General features: G+C 46.8%; 1 protein-coding gene across 1 annotated transcript; it reads left to right on the top strand.

Moving 5' to 3' along the window:
* The first annotated feature begins 2,074 nt into the window (after positions 1 to 2,074).
* MYOC (myocilin) lies at positions 2,075 to 18,233 on the top strand. Its single transcript, XM_053607582.1, has 3 exons — positions 2,075 to 2,772; positions 14,280 to 14,405; positions 16,885 to 18,233. Exons 1-3 carry the CDS (start codon positions 2,211 to 2,213, stop codon positions 17,667 to 17,669), a joined length of 1,473 nt encoding a protein of 490 aa, XP_053463557.1. The 5' UTR covers positions 2,075 to 2,210; the 3' UTR covers positions 17,670 to 18,233.
* Positions 18,234 to 19,110: the final 877 nt, after the last annotated feature.

The raw sequence follows: 19,110 nt of genomic DNA on the forward strand, positions 1-19,110 counted from the left end.
GCTCAGTGAGTAGGGCGCCAGCCCCATATGCCGAGGGTGGCGGGTTCAAACCCAGCCCCGGCCAAACTGCAACAAAAAAATAGCCGGGCGTTGTGGCGGGCGCCTGTAGTCCCAGCTGCTCGGGAGGCTGAGGCAAGAGAATCGCATAAGCCCAAGAGGTAGAGGTTGCTGTGAGCCGTGTGACGCCACGGCACTCTACCGAGGGCGGTACAGTGAGACTCTGTCTCTACAAAAAAAAAAAAAATATATTTACTTCACACACACAAAAAAAATCAATAAACAAAATATTTACTTCATGAGTATAGATGTTATTGATATTGACAACACATAATTGCTCATTGTTTTATTTATTATTTTATTTATTTATTTTTGAGACACAGTCTCACTTTGTCTCCCTTGGTAGAGAGCTGTGACGTCACAGCTCATGGCAACTTCAAAGTCTTGGGCTCAAGCGATTCTCTTGCCTCAGCCTCCCAAGTAGCTGGGACTACAGGCTTCCTAGACATGAGGTTTTGCTCTGGCCCAGGCTGGTCTCAAACCTGTGAGCTCAGGCAATCCACCTGCCTTGGCCTCCCAAGTGCTGGGATTACAGTCATGAGCCACTGTGCCCGGCTAATTGCTCACTATTTTAGTGATGAGGATACCACCTGCATTTTGATTTGCACGAACTCCTGTAGTTCTTGGCATTTTTGCTGTTTGTTTTCTTCTCTCTGGGTTTATTAATGTAAAGCAGGGAATATTTAAGGCCTATGGCTCAGAAAATCTATGAATTTGGATGGAAAAGAACAATGCTTTTATTTTCACCACCTTCTATGTGAATTTTACACTTTATTCCACTATAGCTATAGCCACAACTCAAAGTTGTACTAATAATACCTGTGTTTTTGTCCCTACCAATACAAATCAGATATTTGCTATTATAGTTGTTGCAGATGTCATGAAACATTTACACTCAAAACTACTGTCAAAATAGGCTGCCTCTTAGATCATGTTTTTTTTTTTTTTTTTATTAAATCATAGCTGTGAGATCATGGGGTTTTTTTTTTTTTTTTTTTGAGGCAGAGTCTCATTATGTCACCCTTGGTAGAGTGGGGTCACAGAGCACACAGCAACCTCAAACTTCTGGGCTTAAGCCATTCTCTTGCCTCACCTCCCAAGTAGCTGGGACTACAGGCACCTGCCACAATGCCTGGCTATTTTGTTGTTCGTGTTGCAGTTGTCATTGTTGTTCAGTAGGCCTGGGGCTGGGCTAGAACCCTCCAGCCTCCGGTGTATGTGGCTGGCACTCTACTCACTGAGCTATGGGCGCCGAACTGAGATCTTGTTTTTAATGTGTTAATAAAATGGCATGTGTTTATTTCAATTTTAATAGTTTAATAGTTTCAATATCATGTGCTCCCTCTGTAATTTTATATATATCATACACTGAAAATATCTTTCTGAAAAGGGATCCATAGATTACACCACTGAGGTTCATGGCATGTGCCCAACGCAGAGAAAGACCTGGGCTAGATGCTAACATTGACACTGGTGCCTAAGATGCAAGACTGAAATTAGAGACTTCTCCCAATGACATACCCATGCTTGTGTAAAGCCAGGAGCAAGCGAAGAATTCTGCTTTCAACTGCTTCTAGGACTGCTACCCTCTGAAGCTTGTGGGGCGGTTGGCTGTTACTTATCTCTGTCCTGCTATAAGGACAGAACTGTGTCTCAGGTATGTAACCCCAGCTTCTAGCATAGTGCCTGGCACACAGCAGGTTCTCAATGACGTGTACAGAGGGAATGGAGACATAAGTCAGAAATATATCCTTGTTGAGATCAGCACACAAGTAGTCCTGTTGGATGAGGTGGGTGCGTATGTGTGTGCCAGACTGGTGGGAGATGATTACAGGGGTGTTGGGTGCTTACAATGGGATGTTCTTTTTAAAAGAATTCCAAACAGATTTCTGGGAGGTTATTTTCTAAGAATCTTTCTGGCAGTGTGAAGGCAACCCCCACTGTGCACAGCCCCACCCAGCCTCACGTGGCCACCTCTTTCTCCCCCCCAACACAGGGCTGGCTCCCCTGTATATATAAAAACTCTCTGGAGCTCTGGCAAGAGCCAGCAGGGCCACCCATCCTGTGCAGCAGAGGAAGCCTCCCAGAGGAAGCCTCACCCAGCCTCTGCACTGAGGTTCTTCTGTGCACGCTGCTGTTGCTCCAGGCCCGAGATGTCAGCTGTCCAGCTGCTGCTTCTGGCCTGCCTGGTATGGGACGTGGGGGCCAGGACAGCACAACTCCGGAAGGCCAATGACCGGAGTGGTCGATGCCAGTATACCTTCACTGTGGCCAGCCCCAATGAATCCAGCTGCCCTGAGCAGGGACAGGCCATGTCAGTCATCCACAACCTGCAGAGAGACAGCAGTGCCCAGCGTGCAGACCTGGAGTCCACCAAAGCTCGACTCAGCTCCCTAGAGAGCCTCCTCCACCGGCTGACCTTGGGCCAGGCTGCTGGGCCCCAGGAGACCCAGGAGGGGCTGCAGAAGGAGATAAGCATCCTGAGAAGGGAGCGGGGTCGCCTGGAAACCCAAACCAGGGAGCTGGAGACCGCCTACAGCAACCTCCTCCGAGACAAGTCTGTCCTGGAGGAGGAGAAGCAGCAACTGAGGCAAGAGAACGAGGATCTTGCCAGGAGACTGGAGAGCAGCAGCCAAGAGGCAGCAAGGCTGCAGAGGGGGCAGTGTCCCCAGACCCGAGACACTGCTCAGGATGTGCCACCGGGCTCCAGGGAAGGTAAGAGTGAAAAGGAGAGGGGCTCTGAGTTCAGCAGAAACACGGTTCCTGGGGCCCTGGGCCTGCCTGACTGCCCTCTCCTTCCTCCAGAGCCTGCACGTTCTAACACAAGAAGAGATGAAGGATCGTAAAGCACTCGCTTTCAATATGCCTAGTAATTTAGCTCCTGATAGCTTTGTGTAGGCTCGTGATTCCAAGTTCTCGTGCCTATCCGTGCCAGAGTCTCCACAATCCATAAGAAAAGGAGAAGTGCAAGGATCAGGCGAGATGTGTATATGTGTGATCAGTGGACAGTTGGTGGCTGTCCTTCCAAAAAACTGTCCTTTTTTGAATCTTTGCTCAGAAACTATTTGTTCTACCTTTCGGTGTTAAAATAGCCTCTGTTTTGTGAAATGGTAATAGATTTAAGAAGTTACTAAGTGACTTTTGTTTTCTTTAATGTCCTTCCTTAGCAAAGTAAAGAGGGGACAACTCTGTCAGTTCCCTCAACTTGTTGTTTTGGAAGTTTTCCTACTTTAAAAAAATTTTAATTTTTGTATTGTTTGGTATTCATTGAGGGTACAAAGAATTAGGTTGCACTGGTTGCATTTGTCAGATAAAGTCTCTCTTATAATTGTGTCCCACCCCCAAGAGGTGTGCCATGCAACGTGACTCCCCTCCCCCCCCATGCTCCCTCAGTTTTCCTACTTTTTGATCAAGTTGAGAATCTCTGCTTTTAAGTCACCAACTTCTTGAGGTGACATTTTCTTTTTTTTTTTTTTAAAGCATTTTATTTTTATTTATTTTTAATTTTTTATTTTTAATTTTTTTGTTGTTGCAGTTTGGCTGGGGCCGGATTTGAACTCACTACCCTACTCACTGAGCCACAGGCACCACCCTTGAGGTGACATTTTCTAACTGAGATGCTCTTCTGTTTGTCCTGTTCCCTGTTTGCTTGAAGGTGAGGCAGTGTGTGTGTTGGAAAGATGGCACATGCTCCTCATTATCTGGGAATACCATATTTATGCCACCTTTTGTGAAAATGTGCTCCCAACTATTCACTGTTGAGTAAATTTTCTAATTATGAGGAAACTAGCAAGCAAACCCAGCTGTGGGACAATTAGTCAAACTCATCAAAGATGTTATTGTCAAGAAAGAAAAAACAGATGGAGAGGGTGGCGCCTGTGGCTCAAAGAGTAGGGCACCAGTCCCATATGCCGGAGGTGGCAGGTTCAAACCCAGCCCCGGCCAAAAACCACACAAAAAAAAAATTAAAAACAGATGGAGAAAGGACTTGTTCTAGACTAAAAGAGACATGTTAGCTAAATGGGGTGCATGATCCTTAACTGACTCTGTCACTCAAGGGGAACAAATATGAGACAGGCTTGGGATAATTGAGGACAACTGAATATAGACAGCTCTCTAGATGATGTTATCACAGTAATGTTCAATGGTATTGTGGTTATGAAGGAGAAGATCCTTGTTCTGAGAGCATGGTCAAGGATTTAGGGGTGCTTCATAATGCTCTGGTAAGGATGATTCTTTCACTTACCTTCACAGACTCAGGTTCAAGCCTCAGGCTGTATCACTGACCAGCTAGCCCATTAGCATCTTAGGACCTCACTTCTGCAATGTGCTTTCAAATGGTTGAGCAAAGATTGTAAAAGTATAGAAGAGAAAGAAAAGTATTAATAAAACAAATATGGCAAAGTATTAACAACTGGTGAATGATCTAAACAAAGAGCAAATGTGGGATTTCCTGTACTATCCTTCCAATTTTTCTATAGGTTTGAAAATCTTTAAAAGAAAATTATGAGGGTGGTGCTTGTAGCTCAAACGGCTAAGGCACCAGCCACATACACCAGAGATAGTGGGTTCAAATCTGGTCCGGGCCTGCCAAACAATGACAACTACAACCAAAAAATAGCCAGGTGTTGTGGCGGGCACCTGTAGTCCCAGCTACTTGGGAAGCTGAGGCAAGAGAATCACTTAAACCCAAGAGTTTGAGGTTGCTGTGAGCTGTGACGCCATAGCACTTTACTCAGGACAATAGCTTGAGGCTCTGTCTCAAAAAAAAAAAAAAAAAATATGAAAACATTCTTTTTAAAAAGACTTTCTACATGACAGGCAAGATGTGTATAGGTATGAGGCTAAACAATCTAAGAGCCCGAGTATATGACCTTGGGCAAGTTATTGAACCTTTTGTTCCTTAATTTCTTATCTATAATATGACAAAGAAAATGCTGGATGTGAATAATAATTTTTGTGGCATTCAAGTGAAGCAACTATTGAATGTAAAGGATGTTTATTTTTTGAGACAGAGTCTCACTATGACAACCATGGTCTCACCATGGTGTCATAGCTCAAAGCAACCTCAAATTCTTAGGCTCAAGTGATTCTCTTGCCTCAGCCTCCCTTGTAGCTGAGAATGCAGGAACCCGCCACAGTGCCCAGCTATCCTTTTTTTTTTTTTTAGTTTGTTTATTGTTTAGCAGGCTGGGGCCAGGTTCGAACCCACCAGTGCATGTGGGCAGCACCCTTACCGATGAACTACAGGTGCTGAGCCAGTAAAGGATTTTTAAATCCTAAGTTGTTAGAATTGTAAGAGATCCAATTCAGAATTTTACAGCTAAAGAAAGTGAGGTCCTAAGATGCTAAGGGGCCAAGGTTGCACAACTGATTAGTGATAAAGCCTGAGGCTTGAACCTGAGTCTGTGAAGACAAGTGAAAAAATCATTCTTACCAGAAGCATTATGAAGCATTACTTAGCCCAGCCTGTTAACTGAATGCAGTTACATTCTCAACAAAAAAACAGTGTGTGTGTATGTGTATGGGATGTGTGAATATGAAAACAGAGGCAACTATTTTGTCTTTTTATTTTCTTTTTTTTTTTTGTAGAGACAGAGTCTCACTGTACCGCCCTCGGGTAGAGTGCGTGGCGTCACACGGCTCACAGCAACCTCTAACTCTTGGGCTTACGTGATTCTCTTGCCTCAGCCTCCTGAGCAGCTGGGACTACAGGCGCCCGCCACAACGCCCGGCTATTTTTTGGTTGCAGTTTGGCCGGGGCTGGGTTTGAACCTGCCACCCTCGGCATATGGCGCCGGCGCCCTACTCACTGAGCCACAGGCGCCACCGCCTTTTTATTTTCTTGTAATCATTTAGGAAGTCTTTGGGAACTTATTAGATATGTTCTCTAATTTTATATTCCTTTTTGTCCTTTCCAGCTACTCTACTTTTGAAATAAGAGCAACATCTCATTGTACTAAACTTCGAACTTGGAAGTTGTTTTCTACTAGGGGATGATTTTCCTGAGCAGGAAATTACATTAATACAGGAATGTAGAATTGGAAAGGGGCTTAACAAGCATCGGGTGCCACTGGCTCATTTTTGCAGATGTGGAAACTGAGGCCCAGAGAAGTTATTCAGTCTGTCCATGGCCACCTAGTCTGTTAGTGGCAGAGCCAGGACCAGAATTCTGGCCTCTCCCCCTGAGATTTGGGAACCTTCACGACCCCCACCTGACCTTTAGTTTGTAGACCCTCCAGATAAAAGACAGAAAGGTACAGAAACGCTTGGAACATTGTTTCTCATTCTGCGTCAAAAAGTGAGGCAGAGACAGAAATGCTTAGAACAAGAGATCCACTTTGAGGTCTTACATCTGCAGATAAGGAATATTCTGGGAAACAGGAATGTAAATGTAGGTGTGCTTTTGTGCAGGAGTGGCAAGGACTGAGGTGTAGAGCTTGGCTAGGGAGGTTTAGTGAGGCTGAGGGGGCAAAGGGAAGGCGGCAGGCTTTTCTTTATCCCACCTATAGTTCAAGTCTACCAAAGAATAAGTTAGAGCTGGTTATTACTGTCACAAGAGAAGCTCCACTTTCTCTTTTACTGAGCCCTCGCTCTGGATTGGTCCTTTCCATAGACAGAGCCTGGGATGAGGGCTTGTGTGCAGGTGGATGCCAGGGAAGAGAAGTGGGGCACAGGGGAGAGTGAGAGGGAAGGCAGGAAAGCCAACAAGGCTGCAGGGGGAGCTCCCATATTGTCACCCTAGTGGGCACTGGAGGCTCCATCCCACCCAACCCTTCAGAGGGGCTATGCAGACTACAATAGAAGAGGGAGCTTTTATCCATGAAGGTGACTCGCCAAGGTCTGTCCCATGGGGTATATTGTACTTCTGTGATATGTGGATGTGAGCCCCAGGCTGGTTCTTGGAGACTTTCTAAGCAGAAGGTCCAGAAAAGCTGGGGCAGGATGACTGAGGTGAGGTCCCTGCAGGTGGTAACTACAACAGGCAGGTTGCCATAGCAACAACTGAGTAAAGGTGGGCAGGACGTGCGGAGGGGCACGAGGGGACCAGAGTGTTCAGAGAAGTGCTGCAGACTCCTGTCCTCACCTACAGTGAGAAGGGGATGACAGTCCCTCATGGGGCAGTATACAGATTAGCAGTAATGGAGAAAGCGCTGACACAGTGCACCAGAGAGTGCCCACCCACGAAACAGATGATAATACAAAGGGCTTCTTTTGCTTGAATCCCAAAATTTGTTTAAAATGACATTCAGTGATCAAAATGTCAACATATACACAATGTTTCCATAATACACATTGATTCTTGAGATGGTACAGGTTAGAACAGCACCCAGGATGATAGTCTATTAGCTAACCTTCACTTTCCTAAAGTGTTGGTGATGGCCTGTACATACGTTGGCCCCCTTTTCTTCACTCTCTTCACTTATGGACTGAACTTTTCAGACAATAATAGAAAATACCTAAGACATTTATTATGATGTCACCTGCCTAAATATATTTCTTGCGTTTGTGTGTGTGTGTGCAAATTAGTTAATACATTTAGTTTCTAGGTTGAGTTCTTTAGAATGTGACCCTACAGAGCAGAGGGCAGTGCATGTAGAAAATTTCCAGAATTGGGCAGCACCTGTGGCTCAAGGAGTAGGGCGCTGGTCCCATATGCCAGAGGTGGTGGGTTCAAACCCAGCCCTGGCCAAAAACCACAAAAAAAAAAAAAAAAAAGAAAATTTCCAGAATTTTGTAATAGACATGAACTTTTAAACTGAAAAGAACTGAATTTTAATAGAAAAAGGTTTTAAAAATAAAAGCCCTAAAAATGTTATCTGACACAGCATACTCCTTACATTTTTCATGATCTGGTTCACACCTGTAATCTTAGCACTCTGGGAGGACGAGGTGGGCAAATTGCCTGAGCTCATGAGTTTGAGACCAGCCCGAGCTAGAGTGAGACTCCATCTCTAAAAGAAATATCCAGGCATTGTGGTAGGTGGCTCTAGTCCCAGCTGCTCGAGAGGCTGAGGCAAAAGAAATGCTTGAGCCCAAGAATCTGAAGTTGTTGTGAGCTACGATGCCATAGTACTCTACCAGGGGCAACAAAGTGAGACTCTTGTCTCAAGCCTGTGGCTCAGTCGGTAAGGTGCTGGCCCCATATACCGAGGGTGGTGGGTTCGAACCTGGCCCCCGACAAACTGCAACCAAAAAATAGCCAGGTGTTGTGGCGGGCGCCTGTAGTCCCAGCTGCTTGGGAGGCTGAGGCAAGAGAATCGCTTAAGCCCAGGAGTTGGAGGTTGCTGTGAGCTGTGTGAGGCCATGGCACTCTACCGAGGGCCATAAAGTGAGACTGTCTCTACCAAAAAAAATAAATAAATAAAATTAAAAAAAAAGAAAAAGAAAAAAAGTTTTTTCATGTTCTTTTCTTTCTTCCACATTCAGAATGAAATGTTAGTGATTTAGATTTTCTAGAGAAGTTTTAGTTTTGACACATCTATATTAAGGATTATTTCATTTATGGTTTTGTATTTAAGCCTCAAAACAACCTGATACATTTGCACAGCTCAGGATACTGGGGCTCAGAGAGGTTAAGGCATTTGCCCAAAGTCACATAGCTGGTCAATGGCAGTGCTGAACTAGGAAGCTATGATTTCTGGCTCGGCCCAGGCGCCTTCACACGACTGCTATCCTGCTTTCCAACCTCAGGCTAGACGGCTCTACTCCAGGAGTCTGACTGTTGCCAGATGCTCCTGGCTGACATGACCAAGAAAAAGCCAGAAGGCTCGTAACTTAACCATCCCACTTGCCAGTTGGGAATTGGCCTTGTGGTCATTCGGGGAGTCATTACCTAACACTGTGTTTTATTGTGGTTCTTGTTTACCCCAAGGAAAGCACATGAGGTGTGGCTCCTGCAGAGTGAGGGAAGAGAGGGGGAGAGAAAGTGAGCAGGAGCTGAAGGTTTCCTTGCTCAGAGCCCTGAGGGTCAGACTGGAACCGGGCAAGGAACTTGGCACCAGCAGACACCTGTGCCACCTCTTCTTTGGAGGTGGAGGAGGAAGAGCTGATGGGAAGACTAGGTTCCTGGGTGTGAGGCCCAGAAGCTGGGTTTACTGGCAAACCATGGGGACCCTTGCTCAGTACCAGGATAGGGTCACCCCCAGAGTACTGAGCAGCATCTTCAGGGCTCTTGGAAAGCCTCCTAACAGCAGTCCAGGTACAACCAGGAGACAGAAACCACATAGAAGGTTAACCAAGGGAAGTTTACCATAAAGAATCATGGTGGCGCACACCTATAATCCTAGCACTCTGGGAGGCTGAGGCAGGAGGATCGTTTGAGGTCAGGAGTTTGAGAACAGCCTGGATAAGAGTAAGACCCTGTCTCCACCAGAAATACAGAAAACATAGGTGTGGTGGTGCCTGTAGTCCCAGCTACTTGGAAACTAAGGCAGGAGGGTTGGTTGAGCCCAGGAGTTTGAGGATACAGTGATGCCACTCTAGCCTGGGAGGGAGACTCTACCTCAAAAAATAAAAATAAATTAATAAATAAATTACTAACTATGATGAAAGAGCAACTGTAAGTAAACTCCATATGGAACCTTAGGGCTGCTGAGAGGTTGCTGGAAGAAGGACAGCCTTGGAAAGGGTTCAGAGCTCACGGAGGAAGGTAGGGTTTGACCCTCGGATAGCAGAGGATGTGGCTGATTTGCCCAGGCCTGAGTTCGTGCACTGCTGCAATAGGCCACCTCTGCGTGCAGGTGGGGAAGACACCCAGCAACCTGGGGAGTGGACACAGTGGGTGTTACGTGCCGGCACAGGCGAGAGGCTTCAGAGCACTGGGGTCCCAGTGTGGGGACTCTGGTTTCTTTGTAGAGAGAGCTGTGGAAAATTATAGCCAGGAAGATGCTGTGAGGTCACAGAGGACCCTCATCCTGGGTCTGTGGCTGGGGCAGGATTCCACAGACCAGGGCAGGAAAACTGGAGGAAAGAACATATTCTTCCCACAGGGTCCCTCCAGTGCTCTCTGCTGGGATGGCTCAATGTGCTCACTCTAAAGGAGAGACGCCTTATTTTGCAGATGGTATAGGTGAAAGGTTTCATTTGCCTCTGAGAGGTAATACATTTACAACTGACACACCTCCCCCACCACAGGGTAGAAAGACATGGGTTCAAGTCCCAGCTCCACCACTTATTAGCTGTGCAACCCTGGGCAAATAACCTCTCTGAACCTCCATTTCCTCGTTTGCAAAAGGGGAGAATAATGTTCACTTTCGGGACAGTTATGTGGACAAGAAGGAATGAATAGCATGCACTTAGCACACCTGACTCACAATAAGCACTTAAGCGGTGGCAGTAATTAAATTTCAGTAGGTACAGGATGCAGTCCTAAAGCCTTATTCTATTTCTCTGAAACTTTGAAGGCACCAGATCACGTAAAAGATTTACATAAAAATTCTTTGAACCGTGGAAAGAGCTATAAATGCCTATGAATCATCTCTTTTCACAAAAATGCTGTTTTTCGCTATTTCCGTGCCAGAACGTACTTCAGCTATTTGCAAGGAAGTCACCTGTGAAATGAATTTTTTATGTGCGTGTTTATTTTCAATTTCTTTGTACCTTCTGTGACTAAAGAGAACATTTGTTTTCTTAATTTTCTTCTCGCTAACTTGCAGGTGTGTGCCCCTTCCGCTCCTCATATATATCTTTTTTTCAGTACGTCATCACCTTCAATAACCATCCTAGCTACAGTCACAGAATGAAACACTTCAGACCAGATGAATCGAGGAAAGGGCAAGATGCAGGCGAGGGGGGCTCACAGGGACCCTCACGCGGACACTGAGGGTCCCGCAGCCGAAGGGCAAGGAGCTGGGTTGGAGGAGGCTCTCTGGACTTTTTGTGCAGATGCCACTACGGTATTTCTCTCCCCTTATGTTGCCTGAAATCAGCTCCTACATCCTGAGAGTTAACTGAGATGACTGAAGAAAAGAAGCTTGAATTGTCCTGAGGAATAGTCTGCAATAGTCCAAGAAAAAAGTACAAATGAAAAGAAAGCAGCTTAACTCAAGGAATTTGCTTAATGAGCTGATTTCAAGAAGTTGCCCCAGCAAGGGTTTGCCACATTGGAGGAGCCTCTGCCTAGTGCAGGAGGTCAGTGGGGGGGCAAGGCAGGGTGGGTTGCTCCTGACAGCCAGGATTCCGGGGACCCTTCACTGAGTTTTAGGCCCAAGAGCAAAAGTGTGGCAATGGGAAAGGCAAAGACAGAGGGTGGTTGCAAATGCCTGTGCCACCCCTTATATAGGAAGAGGGTTTCTCTTACGAAGAAAGAGAAACCTGCTTCTCCGCTCCCTGCAGAAGAACAGGGAACCCTGGACATTCCATCCCTTTCCCACACCATCCATGGGGCAGCACCAATTCCCTGTCACAGGTGTGTGGTCACCGTACTGGGAAAAATGGAAGCAGCTGATGTGGGTGGCAAGGTGGCTTAAGAACCTCTACCTGGGGCGACACCTGTGGCTCAAGGAGTAGGGCGCCGGTCCCATATGCCGGAGGTGGCGGGTTCAAACCTCAGCCCTGGCCAAAAAAAAAAAAAAAAAAGAACCTCTACCTGACCTAGTGGATGGAGTCTCTATCCTGAGAACCCTGCTCAGAGAACCAAACAAGCTTCCAGGACTCTCCAGGAGCCCCTGGGATTATCTAAGAGACTGTCTGGAATGAAGCCATGTTATTCCTTAGCTAAGAGGACTTTGCTGAATTATGAAATCCTCAAAGGCACGGAACAACTGTGTCTTACTCACCCTCTGTCTGTAGCACCTAGCACAGCCTTGCACTCAGCAGGGCCTCCGGTGACACTGACCAAATAGCCGGGTGAATCCCACGGGGTGCATATAAAGAATGTCCTCAGTTGGCCTTGCCTTATGGCTTATGGGTCTTAATGGCTTGCAGGGCCCACTCTGGACTAAGGGATATACCAGGGAAGGGCAGTCCCACTCTTACCAGGCTAGTTGAACAGCAACAGCCACTCAAAGGCAGAGCTCGGGAGGACCACAGGTGGACAGCTGTAGTGCATCATAATGCCGTAATTCTTCAAAGTTAAACCCAGAAACTCAAAGAGGACACCCTGATTACAGAGGGGTACGTGCATGGAAGAATGTGTGGCTTAAGATTGATGGGATATGGTATACACAGAAAGGTTAAGCATTTCACTGTAGACTGGGCGCCCGTAGCACAGTGGTTAGGGCGCCAGCCACATACACGGAGGCTGACAGGTTCGAACCCAGCCTGTGCCAGCAAAACAATGACAACTGCAACAACAAAAAAAAGCTAGTAGCCGGGCGGCGCCTGTAGCTCAGTCGGTAAGGCGCCAGCCCCATATACCGAGGGTGGCGGGTTCAAACCCGGCCCCGGCTGAACTGCAACCAAAAAATAGCTGGGCGTTGTGGCGGGCGCCTGTAGTCCCAGCTGCTAAGGAGGCTGAGGCAAGAGAATCGCTTAAGCCCAGGAGTTGGAGGTTGCTGTGAGCTGTGTGACGCCACGGCACTCTACCGAAGGCCATAAAGTGAGACTCTTGTCTCTACCAAAAAAAAAAAAAAAAGAGCTAGTATCCAGTAGCCCAAGAGTTTGAGATTGCTGTGAGCTGTGACATCACAGCACTCTACTGAGGGCGACATAATGAGACTCTGTCTCAAAAACAAAAAAGAGTGGGGCGGCGCCTGTGGCTCAGTGAGTAGGGCGCCGGCCCCATATGCCGAGGGTGGTGGGTTCAAACCCAGCCCCGGCCAAACTGCAACAACAACAACAACAACAAAAAAAAATAGCCGGGCGTTGTGGCGGGCGCCTGTAGTCCCAGCTGCTCGGGAGGCTGAGGCAAGAGAATCACATAAGCCCAAGAGCTGGAGGTTGCTGTGAGCCGTGTGACGCCACGGCACTCTACCGAGGGCAGTAAAGTGAGACTCTCTCTACAAAAAAAAAAAGAGTTTCACCATAATCCTCTGTACCCAAAATCTAAATTTAAGAGAGTTTAAGAGAGTTGGCTGGCATGGTGGCTCAAGCCTGTAATCCTAGCATTCTGGGAGGCAGAGGAGAGTGGATTGCCTGAGCTCAGGAGTTTGAGACCTGCCTGAGCAAGAGCGAGATCTCAACTTTACTAAAAGTAGAAAAACATTCAGGCCTTGTGCCAGGTGCCTGTAGTCCCAGCTACTTGGGAGGCTGAGGGAAGAGAATCACTTAAGCCCAAGAGTTTGAGATTGCTGTGAGCTATGATGCTACAGCACTCTACTGAGGGTGACATAGTGAGACTCTGTCTCAAAAAAAAAAAAAAGACCTTTAGGTTCACAGCAAAATTGAGGAAGGCATAGAGATTTCCTGTATACTCTGCCCCCCACCACACACAGCCTCACCCATGATTGACATTCCCCCACCAGAGCAAGGAGCGTGTCATAGTCAATGAACCTGCTTTGACACATCATAATCACTTGGAGTACATAGTTGACAATCGGGGTCACTCCTGCTGTCGTTCATTCTTGGGGTTTGGACAAACCCATCACAACGTGTATCCTCCATTATAGCACCAGAGTATTTTCACTGCCCTGAAAATCCTCTCGGCTCTGCCTGTTCATCCCTGCCCTAGCCATTGCTATCTTTTTACTGTTTCTGTAGTTTTGCCTCAAACTATCTTTTCAACGGCAATCGTTTCCTGAGCTGTTTGCCTCACCATACCTGAAAAATCAAACCCGCATTTGAAAACGACCAAGCCTGTTCTTTGTGGCTATTGCTTCATCTTTGTATTCAACACCTGCTGGAAGACCAGAATCCTGAGCAAATGTGGAGATGTGTCACAGGCTGTGACATTCCCTGCCTCGCTGGCATCGCCTACACCCTCCCTACAATCCTGGAGGGACCCTGCACACATTTGCTCTTCCTTATGCAAAACGGAGAGGAATCTGACAGTGGGTAAAGCTTAGTATGTGCATGTGACTTCTTACAGGGATATTTGCACATAAGGACAAACACTTCAATTTACAGACTAAGTTTTTAATGGTGAAATGTGGACATCTAAAAAGATGCTAGTCTAATCGTGTTTTCTCTCCCCTTCCTGTCCTCCATCCCACTCCCACCCTGGTCTTAAGGCACATTTCAAATCTCAGCGCTCTGGGAGCCTGTTTCAGTGACATTTGCAGCACAGTCGAGCTGTGGGCCATTTTTTTCTCACAGTACAATTTGTCTTTCTTTTAATACAGTTTCTAAATGGAATTTGGACACTTTGGCCTTCCAGGAACTGAAGTCAGAGTTAACTGAGGTTCCTGCTTCCCGGATCTTGAAGGAGAGCCCAGCGGGCCATCCCCGGAGTGAAGAGGGAGATGATGGTATGCCGCTAGCGTTCTTCCCTTTTGTGCCCGTGTAGACACGTCATTATCCACATCTAGTTCTGTGCTTGGAGTCAGCATAAAGTAAACGCCCACCCAGGAGGGGAAACTACGACTTCCTGGGGAGCAGAGGCAGGGGAGGGGAGGAGAAGAGAACCCCCTCAGGGCTTCCCAGCCAGGGCAGCAAAGACGTACATTCTCTCACCCATAAATGGGAGGCTGGGCAGGGCTGAACAGGGGGAGATGAGAGATGTGCTGATCTCACCCACTTGATTGTCACAGAATTAACTCTACGTGAGAAACTACTTTTTTCAGTAGTTCCTTTATTGCTTTATCTTAGTGTCCATGGTGCATGTACACCATGCATCATCTCAGCACATAATCTGTCACTAAAGATATATTTTCTCAACTTTGACCACTTAGGAAAAGTACAATCTGACTTGGTGCCCAGTGTTTATGGTGCCGGCCACATACAGCAAGGCTGATGGTTTGAACCTGGCCCAGGCCAGCTAAACAACAATAACAACTGCAACAAAAAAATAGCTGGGGTTGGTGCCTGTGGCTCCGTGAGTAGGGCGCCGGCCCCATATACTGAGGGTGGCGGGTTCGAACCCGGCCCTTACCAAACTGCAACAGAAAAATAGCCAGGCGTTGTGGCGGGTGCCTGTAGTCCCAGCTACTCAGGAGGCTGACACAAGAGAATCGCCTAAGCCCAAGAGCTGGAGGTTGCTGTGAGCGGTGACGTTACAGCACTCTACTGAGGGCGACAAAGTGAGACTCTGTCTCTAAAGAAAAAAAAAAAGAAAAGTACAATCTGTCTGTCTCCAAAGTGTTTCCTGAAAGTCAGACTTTAAGAATAAGACTGGGTGGCATCCATAGCTCAGTGGGTAGGGTGCCAGCCACATATACTGAGGGTGGGGGATTCGAACCCTGCCCCAGCCAAACTGCAACAAAAAATAGCCAGGCATTATGGTGGGCACTTATAGTCTCAGCTACTCAGGAGGCTGAGGCAAGAGAATTGCTTAAGCCCAGGAGTTGGAGGTTGCTGTGAGCTGTGATGCCACAGCACTCTACCGAGGGTGATAAAGTAAAACTCTGTCTCTAAAAAAAAAATAATAAGACTGGGTGGTGTCCGTAGCTCAGTGGGTAGGGCACTGGCCACAGCCACATAAACCTAGTTTGGCAGGTTCGAACCTGGCCCAGCCTGGGCCAGCTAAACGACAATGACAACTGGAACAGGAAAATAGCCAGGCATTGTGGCAGGCACCTGTAGTCCTAGCTACTTGGGAGGCTAAAGCAAGAGAATTGCCTAAGCCCAAGAGTTTGAGGCTGCTGTGAGCTGTGACAACACAGCACTCTACTGAGGGCAACATAATGAGACTCTGTCTAAAAAAAAAAAAAGGGGGGGGGGTCGGTGCCTGTGGCTCAAAGGAGTGCTGGCCCCATATACTGGAAGTGGCAAGTTCAAACCTGGCCCCAGCCAAAAACTGCAAAAATAAATAAATAAATAAATAAGTACTGGTTTTCAGAAACTTTTTCATCCACATCATTGACAGTTATTACTTACACTGAATGGGATCATGAAATAGTTAATACACAATTCTCTGAAATCTAAAATTTCCACCGTTTCTTCACTACAGTTAAAACATAACCAAGCTTTATTATATTAGCATGAAATATCTGGCCCATCAGTTAGGGCTTGAAAAACTTTGTCATATATAAATTGTTCTTATAATGGGGGCGGCGCCTGTGGCTCAGTGAGAAGGGCGCCGGCCCCATATGCCGAGGGTAGGGGGTTCAAACCCAGCCCCGGCCAAACTGCAACAAAAAAATAGCCGGGCGTTGTGGCGGGCGCCTATAGTCCCAGCTACTTGGGAGGCTAAGGCAGGAGAATGCCTAAGCCCAAGAGTTAGAGGTTGCTGTGAGCTGTGTGACGCCATGGCACTCTACCGAGGGCAATAAAGTGAAACTCTGTCTCTACAAAAAAAAAAAAAAAAAAAATTGTTCTTATAATGAGTTGATTTTTCTATTTTTTAATAATGAAATAAGGCATGCATGAGTGATATAATGAACTCCCAGAGTCCCTGCCCAGCTTACATAGAATATTTCAAATATTATAAACACAGTTGAAATCCTCTGTGCAAATTCCATCCTTACAACTGATACTAAATAGAAGTTCAGTTCAAATCACAGATTGAATACATCACATTTCATCTGTACTAACCATTTAATGTGTATAATTAAAGTGTAAATTGTGAAATTTACAGTGGCCCCAAAACATTGTTAGTATCCCCCTTTACACATAAGAAAACTGAGACGTGCAGAGCTGAGTGATTTACTGCAAGTCACACAGCCAGCGGGTGGCACAGCCTGGCTTTCAACACAGACGGTCTGGACAGTCCGGCTTTCAACACAGACAGGCACACTGTGTATGGAAAGACTATGGATAAGTGGTATTTTGTTTTCTCAAATTCACTAGGATGTGGAGAACTCATTTGGGTAGGAGAGCCCCTGACTCTGAGGACAGCAGAAACAATCACCGGCAAGTATGGTGTATGGATGCGAGACCCCAAGCCCACCCACCCCTACACCCAGGAGACCACGTGGAGAATCGACACAGTGGGAACGGACGTGCGCCAGGTATTTGAGTATGACCTCCGGAGCCAGTTCATGCAGGGCTACCCCTCCAAGGTGCACGTGCTGCCCAGGCCACTGGAGAGCACGGGAGCTGTGGTGTACGGGGGGAGCCTCTACTTCCAGGGGGCCAACTCCAGAACCGTGGTAAGGTACGAGCTGCACACCGAGGTGGTGAAGGTGGAGAAGGAGATCCCTGGAGCCGGCTTCCACGGGCAGTTCCCCTACTCTTGGGGTGGCTACACGGACATTGACTTGGCAGTGGACGAGGCTGGCCTCTGGGTCATCTATAGTACCGAGGCAGCCAAAGGCGCCATTGTCCTCTCCAGACTGAACCCAGAGAATCTGGAACTTGAACACACCTGGGAGACTAACATCAGGAAGCAGTCAGTTGCCAATGCCTTCCTCATCTGTGGCACCCTGTACACCGTCAGCAGCTACTCCTTGGCTGACGCAACTGTGAACTTCGCTTATGACACAGGCACAAGCAGCAGCAAGACCCTGACCATCCCGTTCAAGAACCGCTACAAGTATAGCAGCATGATTGACTACAACCCTCTGGAGAAGAGGCTCTTTGCCTGGGACAACTTCAACATGGTCACCTATGACATCAAGCTCTCCAAGATGTAAAGAAGTCTGGAGCTATACCAGCAAAGGCAGGAGGAGACGTGCAGGGCTCCAGGGGGGAGCAGGCTGGAGGGCGGGCCAGATGGCCAGCCAGTGCCCAGGCAACCCTCTCAGCTTTCCAAGCTTTCATTAATCCCAGAGAATGTGCATAGTCACCATCTGACTATGCAGGAATAGCAATCTGAGGGGACAGATCAGTGGTTCTCAACCTTCCTAATGCCGCAATGTATTTTCATTGTTACAAAGGAGTCGCGACCCACAGGTTGAGAACTGCTGGCATAGAAATTGCGTGTTACAATAGGCATTCTCTTCTTGTCTCAGCATCTAAAGGGATGTTTAACTGAAATAGTTACAGGGTTCTGTCGATTCCTGGCAAAAGTTGTAAGGCATGGTAGCTTCTTCATGAAAACTAGCACTCTTAACACCATAAGCCACAATAAAAAGCAGCACTTCTAAAGGATGCAGAATAGTTCTCGTGGCCAGCACTAGACATAGTTTAAGATATATTTACTACAATTGGCTGCTAATGCTTCAGGTAGAATCCAGTTGGGTGCTACATAACCCTAATAAAATTAGCTTACCTGATGTTCTCTTTCTTGAATTTTGTGGGAGGGTTTGCTTAAGAGACATGCATGAACACCAACCACTGGATAATTCCTTTGGGTTGGGAGATGTGATTGGAGGATGTTAAAGATGGTGTGCATGTAAATGGTTTTGAGGTGCTGCTCAAAATGACACCGAGCACGCAGTGGCATCCACGCCTTCCCACCTTCATCTGCTGGTGCTCTTGGCCCTACCTGAGTAATCCTTTCAGCTCCCCAACTCATCCTCTCTTTACCCGAGAGCTCCACTTTAGCTCTTACCTATTGTCATGGGTATGAATTTCCTAAGCTACAACCTCAGGCAGGCAAACCTTATAGCATTATTTTTTTTCCCCAGTTTTTAAAGTTGTAGTAAAATACATGTAACAGGCTCGGTGCCTGTAGCACAGTGGTTACGACACCAGCCACATATACTGAGGTTGGTGGGTTCTAACCTGGCCCAGGCAGCTTCACAACAATGATAACTGCAACAAAAAATAGCCGGGCATTGTGGCAGGTGCCTGTAGACCCAGCTACTTGGGAGGCTAAGGCAAGAGAATCGCTTAAGCCCAAGAGTTTGAAGTTGCTGTGAGCTGTGACACCACAGCACTCTACTGAGGGTGACATAGTGAGACTCTGGCTTGAAAAAAAAAATACATGTAATAGAATTTACCATCTGTATCATATTTAAGGGCACAGTTCAGTGGTACGAAATACATTCATACTGTTGTACAACCGTCATCACTACCCATCTCCAAAGCATTTTTCATTTTGTAAAACTGAAACTCTGTATTTATTAATACTCTCCATTCCCCCCATCTCCTCTAGCATTATTTTATTTATTTATTTATTTTTTTTGTGGT

The sequence above is a fragment of the Nycticebus coucang genome, chromosome 10, assembly GCF_027406575.1.
Source record: "Nycticebus coucang isolate mNycCou1 chromosome 10, mNycCou1.pri, whole genome shotgun sequence".
Taxonomy (NCBI): domain Eukaryota; kingdom Metazoa; phylum Chordata; class Mammalia; order Primates; family Lorisidae; genus Nycticebus; species Nycticebus coucang.